The sequence below is a fragment of the Amphiura filiformis genome, chromosome 3 (genome assembly GCF_039555335.1).
Source record: "Amphiura filiformis chromosome 3, Afil_fr2py, whole genome shotgun sequence".
NCBI classification, from domain to species: Eukaryota; Metazoa; Echinodermata; class Ophiuroidea; order Amphilepidida; family Amphiuridae; genus Amphiura; species Amphiura filiformis.
In genome coordinates, this window is record NC_092630.1 from 55,297,466 (window position 1) to 55,321,004 (window position 23,539).

The 23,539-nt window shown below is 35.0% G+C and overlaps 1 protein-coding gene across 6 annotated transcripts in view; it reads left to right on the forward strand.

The window, feature by feature from the left end:
• The window catches only part of LOC140148774 (uncharacterized protein ZK1073.1-like), a 97,783-nt gene that overhangs the window by 14,158 nt on the left and 60,086 nt on the right, over window positions 1–23,539 (forward strand). For all 6 annotated transcript variants that reach the window (XM_072170833.1, XM_072170834.1, XM_072170832.1 and 3 more), the window contains one exon: window positions 9,246–9,303. In XM_072170833.1, the coding sequence (XP_072026934.1) occupies window positions 9,246–9,303 (58 nt within the window). The remainder of the gene's footprint in view (window positions 1–9,245; window positions 9,304–23,539) is intronic.

The following is a 23,539-nucleotide window of genomic DNA, read 5'->3' on the forward strand; positions in this document are numbered from 1 at the left end:
AAGTGAATAAAATTGTATTGTCTTTTTCCTCGAAGCGTAGATATTGATCACAGAGGAGTGTTCAACTGTTAGGAATTATTGAACCTGTAACAATTAAGGTAGCAAAAATGCTTTGAAGCATCTAAATTTGTCACCTTTGTCATTCAAATGAGTATAGCTTAGTGGAATAAAATTGCACGTGCCAAATAAGGTATCAAAGTACGCAGAACAAAATTCTTCATCTACCGACTCATTTATTTTACAATTTAGATTTAGTGTCTAAAAGTTAAGATATGGCTTTTCAGTTTGAGAGTTCGGATACTTTTTTGGCAGAGTATATGAAGATGATGTAGAGTGAAGGTTCCTGATAGTCAAAAACAAAATTAGATTTAGTAGATAAGTGCTATGCCATTGTAAGCTCATGGTCTTTCCTACACTGGCAGGCTTTACATGCAATAATTACAGTTTATTACTTGCATTAAACGAAAATGCTTTTGAGTGTTGACGAAAATCAATGTAGCTGGCTTTACCATTTCATGTTAGCTTAACATTAATTCAGTCTATAGCTGTTGCTGGATGATGAGGGTCTCCTCTTATGATGGTGGGAGTGGAGAGCTTCAAGCGAGATTGGCTCCTCAGGTTCATCCCCTTTTACACAAGGACCACAGAGTGTAGCGGCATAGCATCAATGTGTGTGTGTGTCTGGTTAAATGACTATCCTTGCACTTAATACACATACTGCTTATGAAGTCTCTTATTTATCAGTGCACCCAATGGAATGACTTGTACATGTACAATTCAAGTACATAATACTAGAGCTTTTGCAACAATTATATGATGGTTTAATTTCCCAGGTACATATTTATGAGATTGGTATCATTTTGATACTAGGGGCCACATAATTGATTGGAATATATACCGGAAAGATGTAGTGAAAAAAGCAAGAGCTCAATTAATGCTGATGCACTAGGCTGGTGTCACTGACGCAAGAGCAGCTGATGATATTAAATGGCCCAAGTAATTAATGCTGCCAGGTAAAAACAATAAAGACCAGGCCCTGGGAACACGGTGTAATAGTGTATTTTTTAAAGCATACATTGCTTAGAAATTATACTTTTACACAAAAATGATTAATACACTTTTTGCACATAGTGATTTTGTAGATAAGTGGTGGTATTGCATTTATAACATGCATGCTACCCATTCTTGCACCAGCACAACACACATACAGTCACCCCACATACCCCTACCCATACACTCCCACATACAAGTACAAACACATTATGTACATGGGGACCTAATGAGCCTGGCTCCATCACTCAAACTGTTTTGGGTAACCATGATCATTCTAAATGTCACAAAAGATTGGTATATTTTATCGAGCCTTAGCGTGGACCACATAATCATCAACATATGGGGTATTTTAAGTTTCACTGTCTGTGACATGCTGATAAACAGGGTAATTTGGGAAAATCAAGGAGTAATGTAAAATGCATTGAGTATGCTTTTATACTCCTGTTGTAGACACATTTAGCATAATTAAATATTACATATTAACATCTTTAAAAAACATCAAAATAGAGAAAACTTAAGTTCCTTGTTCTTCATCCATCTTAGATCGCTATTAATATTAAGTTTCATTTAAAAGAGGGTAAAATTGTAGATCTTACACAACAATATGAAAACGCCATAAAAGGGTACTTTTTAATACAATTTGTCCTTTTGCATGACCAAAGCAGGATAAATTTGATGAAAAATCATTGCATAGTGGGTATTTGAAAAATTGAAGAACCATCATAGTTACCCATTATAGTTTTTGAGTAATGCTTTTTAAGTAATTAACTTGTCATTGTTTTGATTTTCCTACATGTACGTTCATTTATTCCTTGTTTTTATTGTCCTGCGTTTATTTAATAAGCAATAATATATTCAGGCTACCAAAGCAAAGGTTTGACAGGCCCCATTATGTTCAACCTACATGCACAAATCAAATCAAAATGTGTGGTTATAAGAGAGGTATCTGATCACTGTATAGTACAATGTAGGAAATTACACATGTATGTAAGTAAGCATTTAGATTTAGCCACGGAGCACTATATGACATGATGTGATCAGTTTCAGAGAAACAACAATCAAGCTCTTAAGGGTGCATCATGAGCTAGGCACAAGCAATTGCACATTTACGCAACTTATATAGTTGTATTTGCCCAGGCTACACAGTAGTAGGTTTTATTTGAAATGAGTGCCGCAGTTATCCCCACACGGTAGAGAGAGTGAGATGGATACATGACGAAAACACCGTTGTGGTATCAGTTTTGCAGGGCTAGAGATCGGATACATTGATTCTGTGACGGAATTGAGAAGGGGTTCTTAGTGATTCAATTAAACTAGCTTTTAAGGAAGAGTAAATGTGATTATACACTTGTTTTATCATAGATGGAAATATATGTAATGTTAGAATTCTGTTATTTTACTCACAGCAGTTGTTTCAAGGGGCCCATTTGAGGAATGATGTACTAGTAATAGTAGCTCAAACATTCTAAATATTATTGTGTCCATAATCTGCATACCATTCCATTCAAATATCATGTTTATATTACTAAAAAAAAATATTAAAGTATAAATTACCAAGGTAAAATGGATGAATTGTATTTCGTTTTAAAGAAATTTGATTAGGAACTATGAAAGTGAAGGGAAGGATAAAGAATGTTTGAAGTAAATTATGAATTGCAAGAAAGGACATAGTGCATATATGTACAAAAGAATACATTTTCTGAGCGTAGGGTATAAACATTGGCCGTGTTTGTGGATTTGTGTGCACGTCATCATCGTCATGTGATGTTTTTGTCTTTTATATGGATAATTATGTGATGCAATCAAGCAATATGAGTCTCATGTCGACTCAAATAAAATTCCACATGTACTTTATAATATATATTCCTAATATTAGGAATATTTTTAGCCTGATTTGACTGAAAACCCCATGTTTCTATGACCTTTTGGTAGAAGTCATTCAGTATTTAGTCATCACAAACTCAAGCAAATACTATTACATTTCTCCCCATATCTTCAAACTAAAATTTACGACATCCGTCTCATTTTGTTTGATCACATCACAAAGGGCTGTTCCAGTTAAAATCTATGCACCCCATATAGAAGACATGACACAAGGGGTGTGTAGACTTAAAATGGAGAATTAGGTAACCCCATTTGAAATTCACACTCCCTAAGTTGAAGATCATCGCCATGTCTTCCATACAGGGCGTATGAATTTCAACCAGAATAGCCCAATGTGTATGTGTAGCCTGTATGCATGTTCGTATTTGTGGTGTCATAGTGAGATCTAGAGAAGATTTTTTTATTGGACAGTGTGGTAATAAGCAAGCCGGCCAGCAGACTGACCGAACTGAGACAAGTGCATTCCTTGCATAAAAATAACTATATGGATACGGTATGATGTAGAGATGCAGTGCCATACATTGTATATATGCGACAAAACCAACCGCCCACACATTCACAACCCCTTTGTAGTGCTCAGTACTTCATGTCCCATACGTAGGGGAAAAAGTGTTCAGCAAATGAGTCCTAATCACATGATGAGTTCGCCGGAAATAGCCAAGACTCAATATTAAAGCAAGTACAACGTTGACTTGAGGCATGTGGATCATTAGTTTGTAACATTAATTCATTTTGGATGCTCTTAAAATATAAGGTTGATTATTAAAAAACTCAAGTGATATGTTTCAAACCCAGTGTCTGGTCATTAATGCTCCTGGGCTGAATAGATTTTTAACAGCTCTGAAGTGAGCAATAAGACATCAAAGGATAGCTACGACAACTGCATGTAATTTGTAAAATGAACTATTCATATTGTACATGTGTACGTAATACAAACTATAGATATTTTTTGTTGTGGGTAAGCAATTATTGAACATACATCAGTGAGCAACACTATCAACAATTTTCAACCAAACTGATAGCTGTTGGTGTAGGTTTCCAAGACATTGCATGCCTTTACTATTAACCCCTCATATTTCAAGAATCGGCTTATTACTCTCTTCAGAATTTCAACCAAACTTGAGAATTCTGCATATCATGAGTATACAATTCAAATACACTCATGCAGGGCTCAGAAATCTGAAATAAAAGCTACAACATATAGCGTGTTTCTATTGAGCATCCGGAATTTTTCCGGTGAAATTGTTAACCGGGTAATAGCGGAGAATGACGGCTAACGGTCAATTTCTATTGGGGACTGTTATCCGAAAATGCAAGCAGCCGTGGGTCCGATCGTCACACTTCGTGACTTTGCCGGAGAAAGGTCATCTCAGGTCATTGCAAGTCTTGTTGGTTGACGATGGCCATCGTAACTTGTTCACTTTTAATGGGAATTTTAACATGTTAATTCTACCTTCAAATGAATCTTGGAAGATAAATCCGCCCATGCTACACAGAAAAGATTATCCTGAGCCTACAAATTACAAAACATGTTGTATTATTGAAGTTGTATGCCGGGCTTACTATCGGCCTACACACATGACTCTACACCGCACCGCGCTGCAATCACTGAACATGCTGAAACCTTCTCGGGCCCTTAGGCCTATTCCTTCAGTTGTCCACACGAAAAGATGATTTTCAGCCATGATCTCTGATTTATTAATAATCTATACCTTAATTTATGCCTCTTTTAACAATGTTCATATTTTACTCTGAACGAAAGTTGTACGTATTTGTCAGCTCAACTCCAAACACATACAGCTGAAACAAAATAGAACACACGTTGCGATCACGTGACCGTGTCAATCGGTTTCTCTCCTGTAAGCGCAGTCTGTCGGAACGATGTCAGTTTACATTGGCGTTATCTGGATAATTTCTCCGCCATTATCCTACTAAAAGTAGGATAAATTCCCCGGAAAACTCTCGCCGCTATTATCCGGAGAATAGCGGAGAAGGTCAGTTTCTATTGGGCACAGTTAATCTCTTAACCGGTTTTTATCCGGATAATGGCCCCAATAGAAACACGCTATTAGTGTAAATGACCGTCAAGCATATAAATGTGTGGTTGAAGTCCATTGGTCATGCGAAAGCCATCCAGGGTCATTTCAAAGTCTACATAGTCATTCAGAGCTTTTGGGGTGTAAGTCATAAGTACAAAATGTTGAGTTTGTATGATATGTAGTAAAATATCAATACTGTTTTTGAAATAGTAGAAGGAAGATCTATTTTTGGATATTCCACCCAGCTTTTTTCTTTGCATGATAAAGGAAATGTAATATTGAGTTTCGGCACTGGTTTCAGTCAGTTCAATTATGACAACATCTTGAAGTTGAGGACATGTACGATCAATTGTGTTTGTTCATGTTGTGTAAATAATCGGCAAGTAATTTTTCAGAAAACAGCAAAGCAAACTATTCAATTATCTGTAAGCGGTGTTGTTGTATTTCATGCAATTTCAATAATATTACGTACATTTGTTTTTTCACATATTAAAGTATAGAAATAGCAATAAACAAAGATTACAATACAGGGCAGATTGTTTTGATAGATTGGAAAGCCAAATGTATGAGTTCTTCATGTCTGATGACTTTCCAGTGGAATTTACTTTGTCTCAAAATACATGCTAAAATTTGATGAGATAATGGAAGAATGAAAATTGCTTAAGCTAGTGTGCATGATTAAATTACATCAAGGGCATATTTCTCTGGGCATGATGAAATGTCACCACACAGTACACAGGAACGGAAAAGAAAATCTGCCGATTAGCTACAAATAGCTCACATGTCATCAATATTGTAACAGATACATATTGGAATGGATGTTATTTCTCTATATTGCAGTTTGTACTTAGCTCAACAAATTATAAGATTCAAAGTGATTTAATTGACAAATTTCTGCTGCATGGAACTGACTTTGTATTTTCGGTGAGAACGCCCACCTGTATGTACCCAATTCATAATTTCGGTGTCCCCAATGTAGGTCATCTTGATTGTCAGTGATGGTTTGGGCCTTTGGGGTCATTCAAAATTCATTACTTTCAGCTTACTTAATTATTGAAATATCAATTTTTAGTGACACCCTATATCGTATTATTAAATTAATAAATGTTATGTGTGATTTGGCACTGTCTTGGGAATCACAGTATTGCAAATCAACATTGAGGTATTGTATTTATCATACAAATTAATAAATGTCAGATTTCCCTACCCCAAAAATATATGCAAGGATAGGTTTTATTTGGGTTAAAGCCAAGGAGATAGATAACATACATGTGGAAGAGCAATATCAATAAAAATACTCAGATGATGATGAGATGCCACTTGCCTTGTAGTATTGAGGTGGATGATAAACATGCATCTCTCCTTTTCTATCTCTGACCCGTACTCAAGTGTTCCGTGGATTTGGGCTGTTCCTTGCATATGTCATGAATGGGCTATTCCAGTTGAAATCCATCCACCCCCTGTGTAAGACATTACCTTAATCTTCCGCACATGAGGTGCCGACTTCAAATGGAGTCATCCATTAATAGGCGATCACACGATTTGAAATTCACACTCCCTGTGAGGAAGATTAAGGTCATGTCTTCCTGGGGTGTATGGATTTCACCTGGAATAGCCTGTTGAAGGAAGGTTAAATCCTGTCTGCCATCTTCAAGTGGTGTTTCTATCGTGGGCTTGCTGCACAAGGAGGCTGTGCAATCAGTCTGAATGCGATATGACCAAGCGCATACAAATGTGTATTTGCATGCATGGCCTTTTTTTTCGTGCAAGTTGAATTAAATCAAAGTCTTAAGCCCAACTCCTTGTTGACTGTTAACTCTAGTACATTCCCTCACTCATCTGTTGTTGATGTATTCATCATGACCTTTAAAATGTACAATGTACCTGCAATACGTAATTAATCACTAAAATGTACTGCAACTTTCTTTGAAACTTTGGCTTTTACTGACTGAGTTTTCATGTAACAAAAAACAAACGATGTAATATCTAGATAAAAAAACTACAGATGTATTTAAATCAGGGAGGGGACCAACAGATGCATGCTGTCCTTTTAAAAACAAAACTACTTTTGCTGGAGAGAGGGGTCAAAAAGTGTATTTACACAGATAGTATAAGGGCTCATATTGAAATTCCCTTACACAGGAAGGTGTGCGCCATCCTGCAGCTTTCCTGTGCTAGCCTTCTTTTGTTAAAATCCTGGGCAGGGTGTATCACTGATGCATATAATCCATCCGTTTTATGACCGAGCTTTCCTGAGGTGCGCGCTTAGCGAGGGGAATCCTGCCTTCTTTCTGTGTGAAAACGTGGTAGGGTATTTCAATATGAGCCCTAACAAGAAGTGCAAGATAATCACATTAATTATCTAATTCATAAAAAAAAAAAAAGAAAAAAGGCTTCATCTGTTATGGATGTTATTATTAGGAAAGAACCAAACATTGACGATGTCTTATAAAACTAAATATGTTTTATAAAAGATCAAACCTTCTCTCAGCTGCTTAAAAGGTAAATGTGTGAAATGTTGAAAGTTCATATTACACATGTCCAGGTTATTCTTCACACTAGATCCAGACTTGCACATAAGGGAACTGGACATTTCCACCGTTTTGACAGATATTTTACCATCTTTGAAAGCTAAATTTTGTACCCATGTCATTATCAAATTGACATTACAAGAATTACCAAGGCTGATATAATTAGATATGTACTTTTCTCTAGAGGACATTGAACATGAAACTCTTTTATATAGTATAATTGAATTAATGCTTTTAAAAATAAAAAAAATTTTACATCTCATTGTACCACCTGTCAGATAGTTATTAGTTATTAGTTCACTCTTCAAATTTATCGCTATACATTAAATAGGTAATTGCTTAAATTAAATAGATAATTTGACATGCTTTTTAAATTAAATGACTCTTTGCAGCGATGACCTGCAATAGTCCAGTTGTATATGCTACGTAGTCCAGCTGCATTTGGTCGTAGTTAATACGAAATGAATTGACGCTTGACAGATCAAAAGCTTGCATGCGCAACCAAGCTTTTCACATGATTAAAACAAGAGGTGATTTCAAGATACCAGTACTATTCCAGTTGGCCTCATTACGGTGGGTCCTGATAGAATGTTGGTTTTGCATGCATATGGTATCGGTGAATTTATGTGTGGGGGAGGAGGTGTACACAGTGTGTATGGAAATATGTGTGAATATTCAAATAAATAAGTATTTGTTTCTGTTCTAGTATTTTATAGATTATATTATAGCAAGATACATTGTATCAGTGCTACTTAAGATGGCCTCTATATAGTCGGCCATGACTATTTTATGAAATGTTTGTTTTACATGCATTTAACATTGTATCAATCACTGCATTTATTAGGGGTGTGATTTGCAACCAAAAAAATTTAAGTTATTTATTTTTTCGGTTTTGTAGTGTCCCTGGACCTACATAGCCGCTTTCGCCAAACGTTTGACAAACATTTAGCGATCAAAACATTTGCCAAACGTTTGCGGGCGTTTACGAAAATGTTTGACAAACGTTTGTGCTCGGCAATTGTTTGACAAACGTTTGGCGAAAACGGCTGTGTAGACATAAATGCTAGGATCATTCATGGTTGACCTAAAAAAATAAAAAAATTGCACGATGTTTTGTGTTTTTAATATGAAAATTGATAATTTGTTTTCATGTCATACTCTATTAATGATATCAAAATGCATTGAATTTGAATTTTGGGCACCCGGGCAGGGTATTTCCTGCCCGGGTAATGTAATCTCGGGCGGGTACCCGCGAGCCCGCCCGAAAATCCCTGGCTTAGCATTTATGTGTGTGGGGGTGTCCACAATGTGCAATATTCAAATAATAATTAAGCATCTGTTAATATATATTTCATGCACATTGATTCATATGTACATCTGGGTTTACTTTTAAGTGCACAATATGTTATGTGTAATATAAGTGCTACATAGATTGAAGATCCACCTTTGAAATAGACAGGGGAAATGAGAATATTAGGGGCAGCCATGTCAAGGCAATATGATCCTGGCACCTCAACAACTACGTGCTAAAGAGTGCTTTGACAACAGATATTTCTGGGGCACAAGGCAAGTCTTGCAGCACCAAAGACAGTTTCTGCATGGGGTTATTGTAAAGGCATGGGGTATTGAAAAGGCATAATGGATATTGCAAAGAATCACAATTTTTTTTACAAATCTATTTTTAACCGAGGTTCAATTTACCAACTTTGACTTGCTATTTGTTCTGCTTGACTTTCAGGGAAACATTGAAGCAGGAAGATTTATTTGTCTCACGTACCATGATATTGGATTAAACCGTAAGTACATCAGCTACCAAGGGACCGCTCTACTCTCACTCTGAAACAAGACAGCCAAATGTGCACACAATGAACATCAAGCATATCACAAAACCGTTTGCATGGTTTGTAAGACATGAAACCTTTAACTAACCCGCGTGTCGTTTTGAGTTTGGTAGTGAAATCACACTGTGTTAAGGTTGGGTAGCAGTTGAAACATGTACGCTATTCTCGTAATCACAGCATCATAAGCTCATGTGTAAAGGGGGCACAATCAGAAGGCTCTTGCATACAGAAGTGCAATTTGACATCACTAACAAACTTGTAACAGACACGAGGTATATAGACACAAGTGCTTCAAAAAGTGCAATTTCCATTGGAATGTATTTTTGCTTCCTAATCCTAGCAATGCATCCATGTTCATGCACAGTTTCCATTACATACTAGTGACATAAAAATGAATTGCATACAATATCCGACAAAGATTTTTGTGCAAGTGCTATCATTTGAAACAGATTTTTTTAGAAAGTGAAATAAACTTGTGTTCCCATTGGCTGTCAATTCAGGTGTGTATTTCATTCATCAAACCATCAGTGTAGTAAAATTGTATTCATGTTTTGAGATGAAGGTTGAATGAATGAGGATGAAGTGATATACACAGCATTTAATCAGTTATGTAACTTATGTTCTCTGAATATTAGGGTGATTCACAAAAAATGAAATTGGTATTTTTCAACGGGACACCCCCTCATTTTGTTCATTTTGGTAATAAAATTATACCTGCAAAATATGAAAAAATTCAAAAAAGTTTAGGGGTGCTACCGGTCAATGAACTTTGTACACAAAGTCAATGGGATTTTTGTCAAAAATTTCAAACGCTTATTTCAGGGCCTAAAAGTCTACCAGGCTTGCAAAACTGAAGTAAATGTTCAATGATATACCTAACTTTGTGAAAACATGGGTTTTTACCAAATTAAAGTTCATAGTTAACTGTAATAATAAAAAATGTTTCAAAAGTGACAGAGGGAGTGTAGCTCAAGAAAAGAATACCCTGGGATATCCCCTGGAATCCCACCAGGCACCCCAAATTTATACCTTATTGAACTGAACTGTTGATAAAAAAAAAGATTAAAATTCTTCACATATTAGTTTACCCCAATGGTGATACCAGCTTTTGAAATCTTATGTAATAGTAACTATCAAAATCCATACATTTGTATCATATCAGGGGTGGTCATTATGGCCATACCTGATGAAGATCTGTATTGTTTGAATTGAATGACCACAGGAAGGATTAGATTCACCATGGTTGAAAAGAAATGTATATAAATTGGGATCACAACATTGGATAGTGGCCAGTTCAAAACTACACCTTGTGCAAGGTACTTGTGACAAGAGCTAGAGTGGCTAAGACACATTTACTACTGGATTACACATTAAACATTACACTACACTTACATAAAATTACAAACCTACACACATTCAACACTTGAATAACATAATTTACAGTTACAAACCTACATACATTTCAATCATTTTGACACATCAAAAAAAACATTACAAAAAAAAAGAAAGAACTAGAGCTCCATAAACACAACTTTATATTAGCCAAGTACCATAATATTTTGGCTGTTCCAGCAACTGCCTTGCCCCAAATGTAACAGTTTTCACAAAAATGCAATTTTCTGGAAAGCGGGTTAACATTTTTACAATTTTCTTTAGCATTTATTTTAAGGACATTACTCACACTATGATCAAATATTTTTGGCACAATCAGGGAAAATTAACATGGCTTGTTTGTGTTGTAAAGAAAATGGCTCATAAATCCCATTGACTTTGTGTACAAAAGTTCATTGACCGTAGCACCCCTAAACTTTTTTGAATTTTTTTCATATTTTGCAGGTATAATTTTATTACCAAAATGAACAAAATGAGGGGTGTCCCGCTTGAAAAATACCAATTTCATTTTTGTGAATCACCCTACTGAATATGCATGGAGACACTTGCGATTCACTTGTCTGAAAAAGTAAATTCGTGAATTGATTTCATAATTAAGTATATTTTTTTAATCGGATCCATGTGGATTATATTCTTCATGATTAATGCACATTCATTCATTATTTGCCTAGTTAATGGGCATCAAAATATTACTACTAAAGTTGTTATTCCCAGCATTTTGTTAACCAGAATGGTTCAAGGGTATGATTGTTTACGCTATTATAGCTCATTTTCAGTATCGGAAGTAAGTGAGCAACCGAGTAGTCGCTTATTGGTGTGATGGAGGAAGTGATTGTGCCTACCAACCCAATTTTGTATTTCTTGTTCAATCATGCTTACCTAGATTGGTAGTTACTGTTTGTGTAAACACGTCGCATACTATGTACTACAATTTCTGATGGCATCAGTAATTTCCAGATATCTTCATTACAGTTTGTTGACCCTGCAACTCACAGCATGTTGTTTTACTGATGGATAGCTCATGTTGTTCACTCCTACAACCAAATCTGTATCAACACGTTCAATCCATAGTCTCTTAAAATCGTGCCATTATCAACTGGTTTAAATATCAAAGGTGACCATTGATTAGCACGGTGAGCATTTGGAATGATTTAGGGACGCTTCTTACATTAATGACTCGCCACTGTAAGACGTCATCGCAACTTAGTGTACATTAGTGGATGTTGCCAGCCTTCCATTTATCAATTAAGAGGGCAACAAGGGGAAAGTTAAGTACAGTGTCTGGTAGGGCAAAACCTAGGCCCTCCTCATAGGCACCTGTGTCACCAGTATGAGATGCCAGTTTAAGGAGGAGACAGCAGGGGTGTATGATCTGGATTGATCAAGTCCCCTGCCCCCCCCGCTCTATTTATACTACTGGTAGAAATGTACATCTGATCTGATATGTTTTGCTGCTAGCTGTTAACATGTACTACTTAAATCCTGCAGCAAGGTTGCGGAAGATCTTCCTAAATTACTGTTTCCTGTAAAATTATATATTGTGTTTTTCATTGTTTTCTCTTATTGGAATATTGTTGCATCACTTGAGACTCCCACAGATTTGTTATCAAAAACACATTATTGCCCACATTTAGTGTAAGAAAACTACTATTTTTCATCTTAGTGAGTCTGTGACATCAACTTGCTGAAGCAGCTGTTTCATGCGCGTATCTATGCAACATGTTTAAACGTGTGGATGCATACACCAGTGCTTTGAGCAAACGCTCATGATTTGAAAGTGTGCCCAATGAAATGTGCAATGATGTCGTTGACTTACCATGGTGAAAAACATACATTATAAAGTGATTAAGATTTACTTGATGGGAAGTATCTGGTTTACAAGACATGTGCAACTTGTTGTGAAGCATCTACACGTAGGCTGTACATGTAGTGTACAAAGCCAAATTGAAGGGGCTTGGATGTATAGGAACTGCCAAGCTAGTTTACTGGCAAGCTAACCAGAGTATTTCCTGGCCGATTGAAACACACACCTGACTCTAACTTCCTTTCACTCATGATATGAGTGATGATGGTTGCCGATGAATAGGGCAAGACAGTGCACGGTTTTGGTGTGATCTAATATTGTCTCTATTAGATCCAGCTGTTTGCCAGCAGCAAGTTATTGTGAACGGAGACGGAAAACACGCCAGAAATACATTACATTACACATGAGTTTGAGGGGTCAAGCAAGGTGTGTACGGGTTCCATTGAGCTTTGCATATTGTGTTTTATCAGGTGACATTTTCAGGCAAGAATTTGAATTTGTAATGATTTACATTTCCAGTTTCTTACCTGTCAACCCAGTTTTTAACGGTATATTGATTGTTGGAGTGGCCTTCTTTGCATCTACTATTTCATGTTATTTTTTCTTCCGTTCTACTTGTACTTCCATGGTTTAACTATAAGGGCCAGACGCTTTTGGTGCTCTGTTATAGGCTACACTACAACCATGGTCAAATTGTGTTGGGACACTTTAAATGGGAAACATACACTATATTATGGCCTTATTTCCGTTAATAATATGGAGGTTTCTGTGGTGCCAAGACTAAACCCTAAAAGTTCCTAACACCCCAACCCTCCCCGTTCCCCACCAATCAATGTTGGGTGTCACTAGGCGCACGTGACCAAAAAGGTAGGATTTAACATTGACGTGGCGGGGGGGGGGCTTATTTACATAACCCTATCAAATCCGTCCCAACACTTATGGCCAGCATTGTAGCCTGGCTTGTGCGTTTTGGACCATGGATTTTCTATGGACTTGAGCGTTTGACACTTAAGGACTAGTCTACTTTTTAATTTTAATTTATCATCCCTCTAATTCCTCTGACCATGGAAAGGCCACCAATCCTGTTCTGATCCAATAGCTAGCTACACTACCCTTTTTCTCTGGGCAGGGGGGTCACTGGGGATGTGTTGTGTTTTATGCATGGATTGGTATGAATTGTTTATCAAAAAGGGAATGCAAAGCAGTCTACTTACATGTATGGACCAACCTTAGCTTGCTCTCTGTTTAATTGAAATTGGAAACTGATTTAAACTGTCAAGAAAGGTTAAAATTGCAACAATATCGTTTCTTTTCTTCCAAAAATCAATCAATCCTACCTCTCACTGCCTAGGCTTTGGTTAATATTGACCATGAAGTAAAATGTGTCCAAATCTTGATATCTAATACATGCAGATATTTATTTCTCACTCCACACGTCATAGTGAACATGGCTAATGGGAAAAGTCTAAAGTGGGATAGCCGTGTGTGACATTCTATCTACCATACTTACTGGTGCTTTTAACGGGTGTGATTTGTGACCTTATGATGTGAAAAATGACATGAGACGTGATTTATTATGTAATTTGCATGACCTGCCTTTTGCTAGGGTTTAAAAAAAAAATCGTATTTGAGGCACGAGTAGCTTGATAGAATTGTAGAAATGATGTAGGCCCCTATGCACAGAGGTAAATTTTCACATTCAATTATATAAGTGACCCTCTGATTAGCTAGTGAAAGCGGTTTTTGTCCAATTTTAAGCTACATAATTTAGCCATCACAGCTGAACAAATTGCTCTATTTCGCACACAAATACTTGGTCATTTCTTTCTCCTTTCTCCAAGTTATTGCAGGCGTGCAATGAATATTGCTTTAGTTTAGACGATAACGTCTTTGAGAACCATAGCAACGTAATGGGCAGTTTATTAGCTTAACTTTATTACCAGATCAATCAAGCTGAAAAGTGGGTTAATGGTAATACTAGCACCAGCATTTCCCATAAGAATAAGTATTGTGATGTTTGCTTATGGTGTTTTTAATATAAAATGTCTTACTGGTAAGCCGAAAGTGTAGTCTGTGTTGCTTGATATTGTGTGCATCAATTTGTTAGTGAAGATAATTAATGATCAATACCGTTGTCATTTTATATTGTAATTCCGAATGAGCAATTGAGCATTGAAACGGCTTTTGCATACTAAAATGTTTAGATCTTGAAAGACATCTTATATTGATCACAATGATTCTAGGTTTGTATTTTGGGGAATGAGAATTTAAAAAATATTAATTTCATACAAAGCTACAGAAGATACCTGCTTTCATAGGAAATACTTATGTTAGGCCCTTTAGCCTTTACAATTGATTCTTAGTTTCCTGTTTCCCGCCCGCGTCCAAAGTAGAGAACTGCAAAATATCTAATTATTTTATTTATATTTTGGATTTTCTCCTTTAATTAAAATAACTTTTTGACTCCCATTTGCTACTTTCTGACTTTGATCATATCAAATGATGAATAAACAAAGAACATAACTGTACCATTACTGATGTATAAAATCAAACATAGTTGTAAAATAATTAAATGCATGTTCCTTGTCAAAACGGGTTGATTAAGAAAATAATAGATAATTAATAATTAATAATTAAAAGTGACCTCATCCCTTGTTTTCAACCATGAAACAGGAAACTAAGAATCAATTGTGAAGGGCCTTATACAAACTTTTTATGGATTATTATGCACATGGCTCATACAATTGGTTGATATCAGGCTTTTCAGGCTTGCCTGAATTCAGGAAGTTTTGTTATCCAAAGTTAAAGTTGTTGTTTTTCAGCCCGTTTTTGGCTAAATTCACAGGCTTTTTCAGTCAGTTTTCAAAAAAGCCATTCTCATGTGTAGTGTACATGTAGTGTAGATTATTCTAGCATTTTTCATGTTTGTCACATGATACTGTTAAAGGTCAGGTCTATTGCAAAAAGAAGTTTCTCTATTAGAAGAGAATAATTATTACATTATAAGATGACACTTGTTGCAATTTTTTTATGCGTATTTCTCCTGAAAAAGGAGAAATTGTGTGGTAAAGTTCAGCCTCGTACGTGTTCTTCTCCCGTTTGAAGCGTATGTGTTCTCCCCCCGTTGGCTGATGACGTAGGTAAATGAAGCGGACACTATACCATGCTCTCATCATACAATAACAATCACTTTGACAAGTTTGACATTAGCAACAATGAGTTGTACTACCATTTACCATAACAATGCTGCATAACAATATGCACACTTTTTGTTACTATGCGCTTGCTTTGTAATATTTCATCCAACTGAAACTATAATAGCTGCATGAGTTCTAAGCTCAAATTATTTATTTATTTTTTAGGCCTAATATTTCTCATGATATTGATATACATATGAATTGTAATATCACTTAATTGACTATATATAAAAAAAGCGGCTGATTTTATCCATATGTTTAAAAACCATTAAATTTTTAATACTTTTTAGAGGTTTTTTTTTCTGTGAACAACAACAGTATACGTTCTGTCCATTGAGAGCGTTTATAGTCCCTTTTCTCATAGCGGGCACATCTCATTTCATGACGTCACCGTTTTTTCTAGGCCAAATCTGTCTCGCTCAAGGAACTCACCGCTTAAGTTGGTTTTTGCGGAATATCAATTTTAAACGTCTTATTTTCTCAATAAAGGAGTCACTTTCATTGTCCTTATAATATTAGCTTGCCAATGATATGATGTTGTTTTCGCAATAGACCTGCCCTTTAATACATACATTTAACCTATATTTGCAGCACCTTGACCCTGACAATATTTAAAGTACATGGTGCTAGTAATGTTTATACAATGCAATGTTATCTTTATTATTTCAATTTTGCAAGTTTTGTGAGCTGTAATTTAGTGCTTGTTGTATTGAAGTTGTAATGAAAAGTTTTACTAAAACTAAGTTATTGAAAGAATATATTATAAAAAATTATGTAATGGAATAAAGACCTTAGGTTACTAAAACAGGTGGGTAAAATCTCATGCATGACATCGATAATGAATACAAATAGTTGAGAAATAATATCAATTGGTAGTAGTCAAGATAGATTAAGTTCATTTTCACAGTTAGAATCAGTTGGATTTTGTACCCCAAGGTCAAAGGTCAGTCTGTTAAATGATAATACAGTGATGATAGTCATGCTATCAATGAGCCTGTGTATTTGATCTGGATTCCCATATCAATTGAAATCATCAGTCAACCTGGAGGCCATATTCAGGTCATCGTCCTAGTTCGGCTCTTACTTCCATGCCATGTGGTACATTTTATTCTAAGTCACGACTACAATCACATTTTTTGATCAACCTGTTAGGTCATCAAAAACCCGACTCGTCCCTGATCACAGAAATGCCACCATCAGTTCATCTTTGCACATGGTAAATTTAGCTCCTGGATAAGATAATCAAATTCTTTGTACATTGAGCACCATTCCTAATTGATAGCAAGTCTTCTTTAATATGCAAGTCAAAACCAATTTGGTCTCAGCTCTGTAGCTCAGTAAAGGAAGTATGTCTAGAGTGATGAAATGGGGATTAAAGCCGATCTTTATGATTCATGCGCACCCTAAAGGTCATATTAATTGTTAAGAGTATTGCGATAATGAAACGACATATATTTGTGGAACCTCTTGGTGTCCATATCATGTTTGATTACTATGATGGGTATATGACCCGAGGTTAAATATGATATATCTCTTTGAGAATACATTTTTAAAGCAGATTTGCTCTGATCTACAACATAGTTGCAGCAATCACTATGGACCACTATGGCCTCATCCCTATGGCATAGTTCAATAACCTCAATTAAACAATTATAGTGCAAAATTTGACCTCAAGTTGCAGAGTATGAGTTTTTGTACCTAAATTTTCAAAGGTTATTCAATGAATGTGCAAATGTATTGGGGTTAATTAAAGAACTGTGTCTCTAATAATAGATGAGCATGTTGTGGATCTAGTGAATTAATCAATTTGCACAGTTTCAATTTGTTATCTACATGTATAAAATAGAAAAAATGTTCACGATGAAATTGACATGTATACATGTGTTTAATGATGCCAACATGTTCCAGATTGAATATACTATCTGGAAACAAATTTTACAGACATTACAGGACCTTGCATAGTTCAAATAAACTGGAAAGTCACTGATTCAGTCATTAGTCCCTACTTTTTTTTTTTTTTTCCATATTATGAATTTTTTAATTGCAAATTACCAACCTTTTTGTTAATAACCAAAAGCGTTTTTCCCCAAAGAGTAATAAACTGTAAATACCATAATACTTTAGTTGTTTTACAGACTGTGCAAGTTCCTTTGTTCTGTTTTGTTATTTTTAAATCAGAATTTTCATACTCCTCTTCCTGTCGGGTGAAAAGAACAACACAAGTCGTATTTTTACATTAAAAATCAATATTCACTTGGTAGGACTCCATAGTAGCATTCATAATGTAAATTGCATTCATGTTTAGAATGCAATTCAACCCTGGAGGCAAAACTTTGATTAGTAAATGGAAAATATCAATTGATAGCAAAAAGAAAACAAAAAATTAATGGGAAGAAAGATTTGCGATAAATGTGACCCAATTAAATATGTTTATGGTGAGACATTAAATTTTGAGCATTTCAATTACCAAAGCAGATATCAGTGTTTTTATCATTTAGAATAGCTATAAATACGGGCCCTTCAGTGTATGACCAAAGATGGCGAATTGTTAGAGCAGGCTCCAGAAGATAGACGGCCAAAATGATTATACATTTCTACATGGAATTGAGCAGTATTCTACCTTGTTCTGAAGTGAATTTTTTCAACTTATGTGTTCTGGTGAAAAGCAGAAATTATCATGGTGTGACTTACAGAGATTCATGATGTATGTAAACAAATCAACCTAAAATATTATCAGGTCTTTTTTAAATTTATTTAAATCAAAAATATATAAAAATATTCCAAGTAACCTTCAATCCAAATTATGATTCATGTAAGCCACCCTGTATACGACAGCATTCAAGCTTTGGCTTACATTTGGCGGACACGCGTGTGAAAAAAATATTTAGGGGTGAAAACAGTCAAAATTCTTGATTGCTTAAGGTGGTACTACACCCCTGTCAAATCTTGTGCCTATTTTTGTATTTTTCTAAAAAATTATAGCGTATTGGTGACAAGTAAGATATGTATATTATAGGGGCAATGACTACAACTACTGCACTGGAAATTTTATTTCAGCACAGACAACAGTTGTGGAGTTACAGTCAAAAATGAGGGAAAACCAATATTTGGTCAATAAATCAATAACTACTTGCCTTGAGTTGCTGAATTCCCAGTGCAGTAGTTGTAGTCCTTGCCCCTATAATATACATCTATTACTTGTCACCAACGTGCTATAATTTCTGAGAAAAATGCAAAAATTGGCAAAACATTGGCCAGGGGTGTAGTACCCCCTTAAATGTTTCTAGGGGTAAAATATCACATATTTTTAGATTTTGGCACTTAAAACCCCTTATTTTTCACTGATTTTGAGAAAAATTCATTTTTTGGTCCAATTTTGGCCGAAAATGGCCGTTTTGGGGTGACAAAAATTTTGACTTGCTAATTTCCAGTGAGTGTATGAACATGAAAACTACTGAGTAGTGCCTAATTTTTTATGCTAATTATGTGACAAAGGTACATTTGTGATATTCAAATCATTAAATGGGATAAATCTGTTTCTTTATTTTTGTAACAGGGTTAGAAAGTTGGAGGTCAGGGTGACAATTGATTTGGGAAAAAATGAAATTTTTGCCTAATTTTGAGCTTGAAAAAGCCATAACTCCTCAATGGTATTAGCTATTGAGATGCTTTTTGTGTCTTTATGTTCAGTATTTCACTAGCCAAATAGTGGTATAAAACTTGACACAGTTGAATGTACTGACAAAAATTAAAGTAGTAATATGTTACCCCTACCCCTAACATTTCGGCGGGTGTGAAAAAAAGAAAGGCCTTCGAAAAAAAAATAAGTCCTTCAAAACTGTGAGGTTTAAGGCTAAACAAATATAAACTTGCTATAGCCAAGACCTCCCTCTAGAGCAAGTTTATGTTTGTTTAGCCCTGAGAGTCCCAGTTTTGAGGGACTTATTTTTTTTGCGCCAATTTTCGCTCAAATTTGAGGGCTTCGGGCAGAAATATGCCTGTACAGTGCTATGGGGAAAATTTTCAAGTTGACAATTATGCATTTTTTATGTCAGATTCAGTTTCTACACAAAATTTCACCCCAGAAAATGTTCCTTTAAGTAGGATATCTTTCACTTTAAGTTCCCACCATTCTGTCCGTCAAACGTAAGTCAAAGCTCGAACGCTGTCATACATGCCCAAAATTATTCATACACATGTTAAAAATCAAGCGATAATGTACATAAAGTATGCATTAAAGTGGCTACCAAGTTGTGTTCTGTTAAATAAAAAATGATATGGATGGCAAAAGATGACATTTTACGAACATGAGATTCTCACTATAGATAGGTTATGCTCACTTCCAGCTGTCAGTCACTCCGATGACACTCTTCAATTTGAACATTTTTAAGCTTATATCACCATAGTTTATTGTAAGTGTAAGTGAGAGTTCAGAGTATGCTACAAAGTTTGAGTGATTTTTACATGAGAACCTCAAAATAGATTGTTTTCATCCTGGTTATCTGGGAATTTTTCAAGTCTGTTGTAGTAGTATGACAGTTAATTATGTTCAAGTTCTGTCTGCCAAAAATGACCATGTGCTGTCTACAATAAAATGAATACTAAATTTGTTCATCTGAACTTGCTATACACTATTTTTGATAGCAACAGTATCACGTCTCATCCAAAAATAACTGTCACTATCAAAAACAGTAAGTCCAGATGAACAGATTTAATATTCATTTTATTATGTTTATCTACCTGGATGATTGAGAATGTTCACAAATACATGTGCTGTCTACTGAAGATAGCAATTGAAATATATGCAGCAGGAGATAGTGATTGTCTATAGCAGCAATTGACATTTATAGTAGGCTGACTGCAGACAACAATATAAATAAGACTCTTTGCTGTGTACTAAAGATAGACCTACTATTTAGATAGTGGTAGTATTCAGATTTATGCCATGTGTTAAAAAAAACTTTCATCCGTCAGTCCAGCTACATGTATGTGCCTACTGACCAATAATATGGTTTTAAGTTGTGTGTGGTTATTACTCAACTATTAATTGAGGTGATAATAGGTTTACTATATGGTCATTTTCACAGTAAAGGGTGTAACTTTTGATTTTTAGGGTCAAAATTTCAAACCACTTAAATAAGTTTCTGTTTACTGTAATCATGCATAGAAGCAACTTAAATTCCAGTAAAATAATGTTTCAAGGCTTAAACCTTTTGATTTCTGATAAAAAATTTGACATTTCCATAACATTTTGGTTAAAATCTAAGAAAAAATGTATTTTACATAAGCTCAGAAAATTATGACATGAAAGCTGGAATATAATGTGAAATCCCATTCCAAAGTAAGTCAACAGATATAAGTTAAATTTTATACCATGTTTTGCTATGTTTGTAATTGCAATTTTGAAAAATTTTAACATCAAGGGTCATTTGCAATGGAAATTTTCCAACCTTAAACATATTTTTTAAGTTTTAATTGGGTTCCTAAAATAATGTGAATGTCTAACTTCATGTACAATTATACTACTTGATGAAAGGAACCTCCCAGCCAAGTTTCACAGAAATTTGAGTTATTTTTTAGAATTGGCAATTCAAGCGATTTGTGTTTCGGAGGCTTCGGTTAACAACACAGGTGATCATAAAAGTAAAATATTTGGCTAACTACTACAAGTTGACATGAAAAATAGGTAAAAAATATCACAATTACCAATTTTCATGCTTTGCTTCTAAGTATTGAATTTCAGTTGTGACAAAAATTAAATTATCACAGCAAGTCATTTTTTTTGTTTCGTATGCTTCATGTTAACAATGGTTAAACATTGCAGAAGTAGTTTTTTTGAAAACAACACTGTTGGGATCATCTAAGCTGTTATTTTCTTGTGTGTATTGAATCAATGATTCTATGCGACAGATATTGTAGATTTATAACGTGGTAATTTTTTCACCCATTTGTTAAGTGTGGTGTTATTTGCATGTGAAGCCTCCGAAACGGGCTTTCTTGGGTATCAGTATATTTTTCAAACATTAACCATAATGTCAATTTTTTTTTTTAATTTATGACATTCTGCACATATCATGTAACAATTACAATGCAGATATCAATATGGAACACACCAATTTAGATATGCATAGATGATAATTAACCTTATTGTTGTTTCGGAGGCTTCATTTGTTTCGGAGGCTTCAATTGTTAACGGAAAGTTTGTATTGGGTCCCATTTTCAAACGGTGATATATATCTCCATGATTTAAAAACAAGTGACTTGAGGATCTACTTTGCTACATTTTGATAGATTGGATGAGCTCTTTTATTTATATTTGCCCAAGCTTGCTGAACAGTTTGTTACAAAAAAAAAAAAAAAGTTAACGGAAAATCGGCTCTTTGAAGTCAAGATTTTATAAAAATTTTAAAAGCTTGCAAATCGACTAATTTTTGTTACCCATTTCAAATTAAGATATCAACTGTTATGAATCAAGAAGAAGTGAAGAAATAACCAAGAATTATGAACCAAAGCTATACCCACAAAGTTTGTTAACAATTGTTAAAATGAAGCCTCCGAAACGACAAATCTCGAAGTCCGGTTCTCAAAAATACAGGGCTGTTCACAATTAAATCTAATGTGGCAGTGTTTACTGAACATATGACCGTACTTTCAGGATAAGAAAAATTATCCATGAACTAACTGAAGAAAACACAGGGTTTTACAAAATGTTACTGTTTTTATAGTTTTTCAAAATGGCAATATTAGGTACATTTGAGCCTGGTAAAACTGAACGCAGTAACTTCCGAAGATGATTATGCTACCCAAGGTAGCTGCTAACTAGATGACTTATGTGGCCAAAAATCATGGAATTCTGTGGCTTCATTATAACACTACGGATCAAAATGTTAAAAATCCAAAGTTACACCCTTTACCGTGAAAATGACCATATACATCCAAATAAAATAGGCCTACTTTGTGCCCCCCCATCGATCTGAAAATTTAGAAAATCCCGTAGGAAAATTGCTGAAAAACGGCTTGTGCCTCCCCCATCAGGGGCTTCCCCCCATATGATGACCCATGATACACCACTGTACTGTGATGTAAAAAAAAACTGCTATTTTGTTTGTACAGTTTTCTTTTTAGCATTCTGACCCTTGGCATGGAGCAAGACAACAGAAATTCACTTTTCATACATGTGTAAAATCAATATTATCATCTACTGATGATAGCAGTAGGTTTACTTGTATTCAGAAAGAAATGCTTTAATGGTTATTCCTGTCTACTGAATATAGCTAGAGGATTTCCTTATTTAACATGCTGCTGTCTACTGAAGATAGCAAGCAATATGTTTACAAGGGACCAATGATGGAGCAAAAAAAAATAGACATGCACTTTTGTACATAGATTTACATGTGTTATTAATGAACATTACCATCTACTGAAGATGACAGTAGGTTTACTTGTATTCAGAAATAATTGCTTTAATGTTTATTTCTTTATCCTGAAGATAGTTAGAGAAATTTCCTTACTTAAGGGATCTAAAATGAGCGTTTATTGCGTTTCGACAGTATTTTTTGTGGGACATGAGAGCACCTCAGACCCATCGAATTGCATTCTGAATACGAAGCATGTCTTTCTGATATCAAATAATTTTCATTTTTTGAAAATCACAATATAATACAAATTTTATGACAAATTATAAAAATTTGATATTTTTCAAATTTTGATATATAACAGTCCTCGGTAAATTATATAAATCTAATGATATATTCTTAAAGTGTATGTAGCAGGGAGGAAAAGTCGACGGTCAATTGAA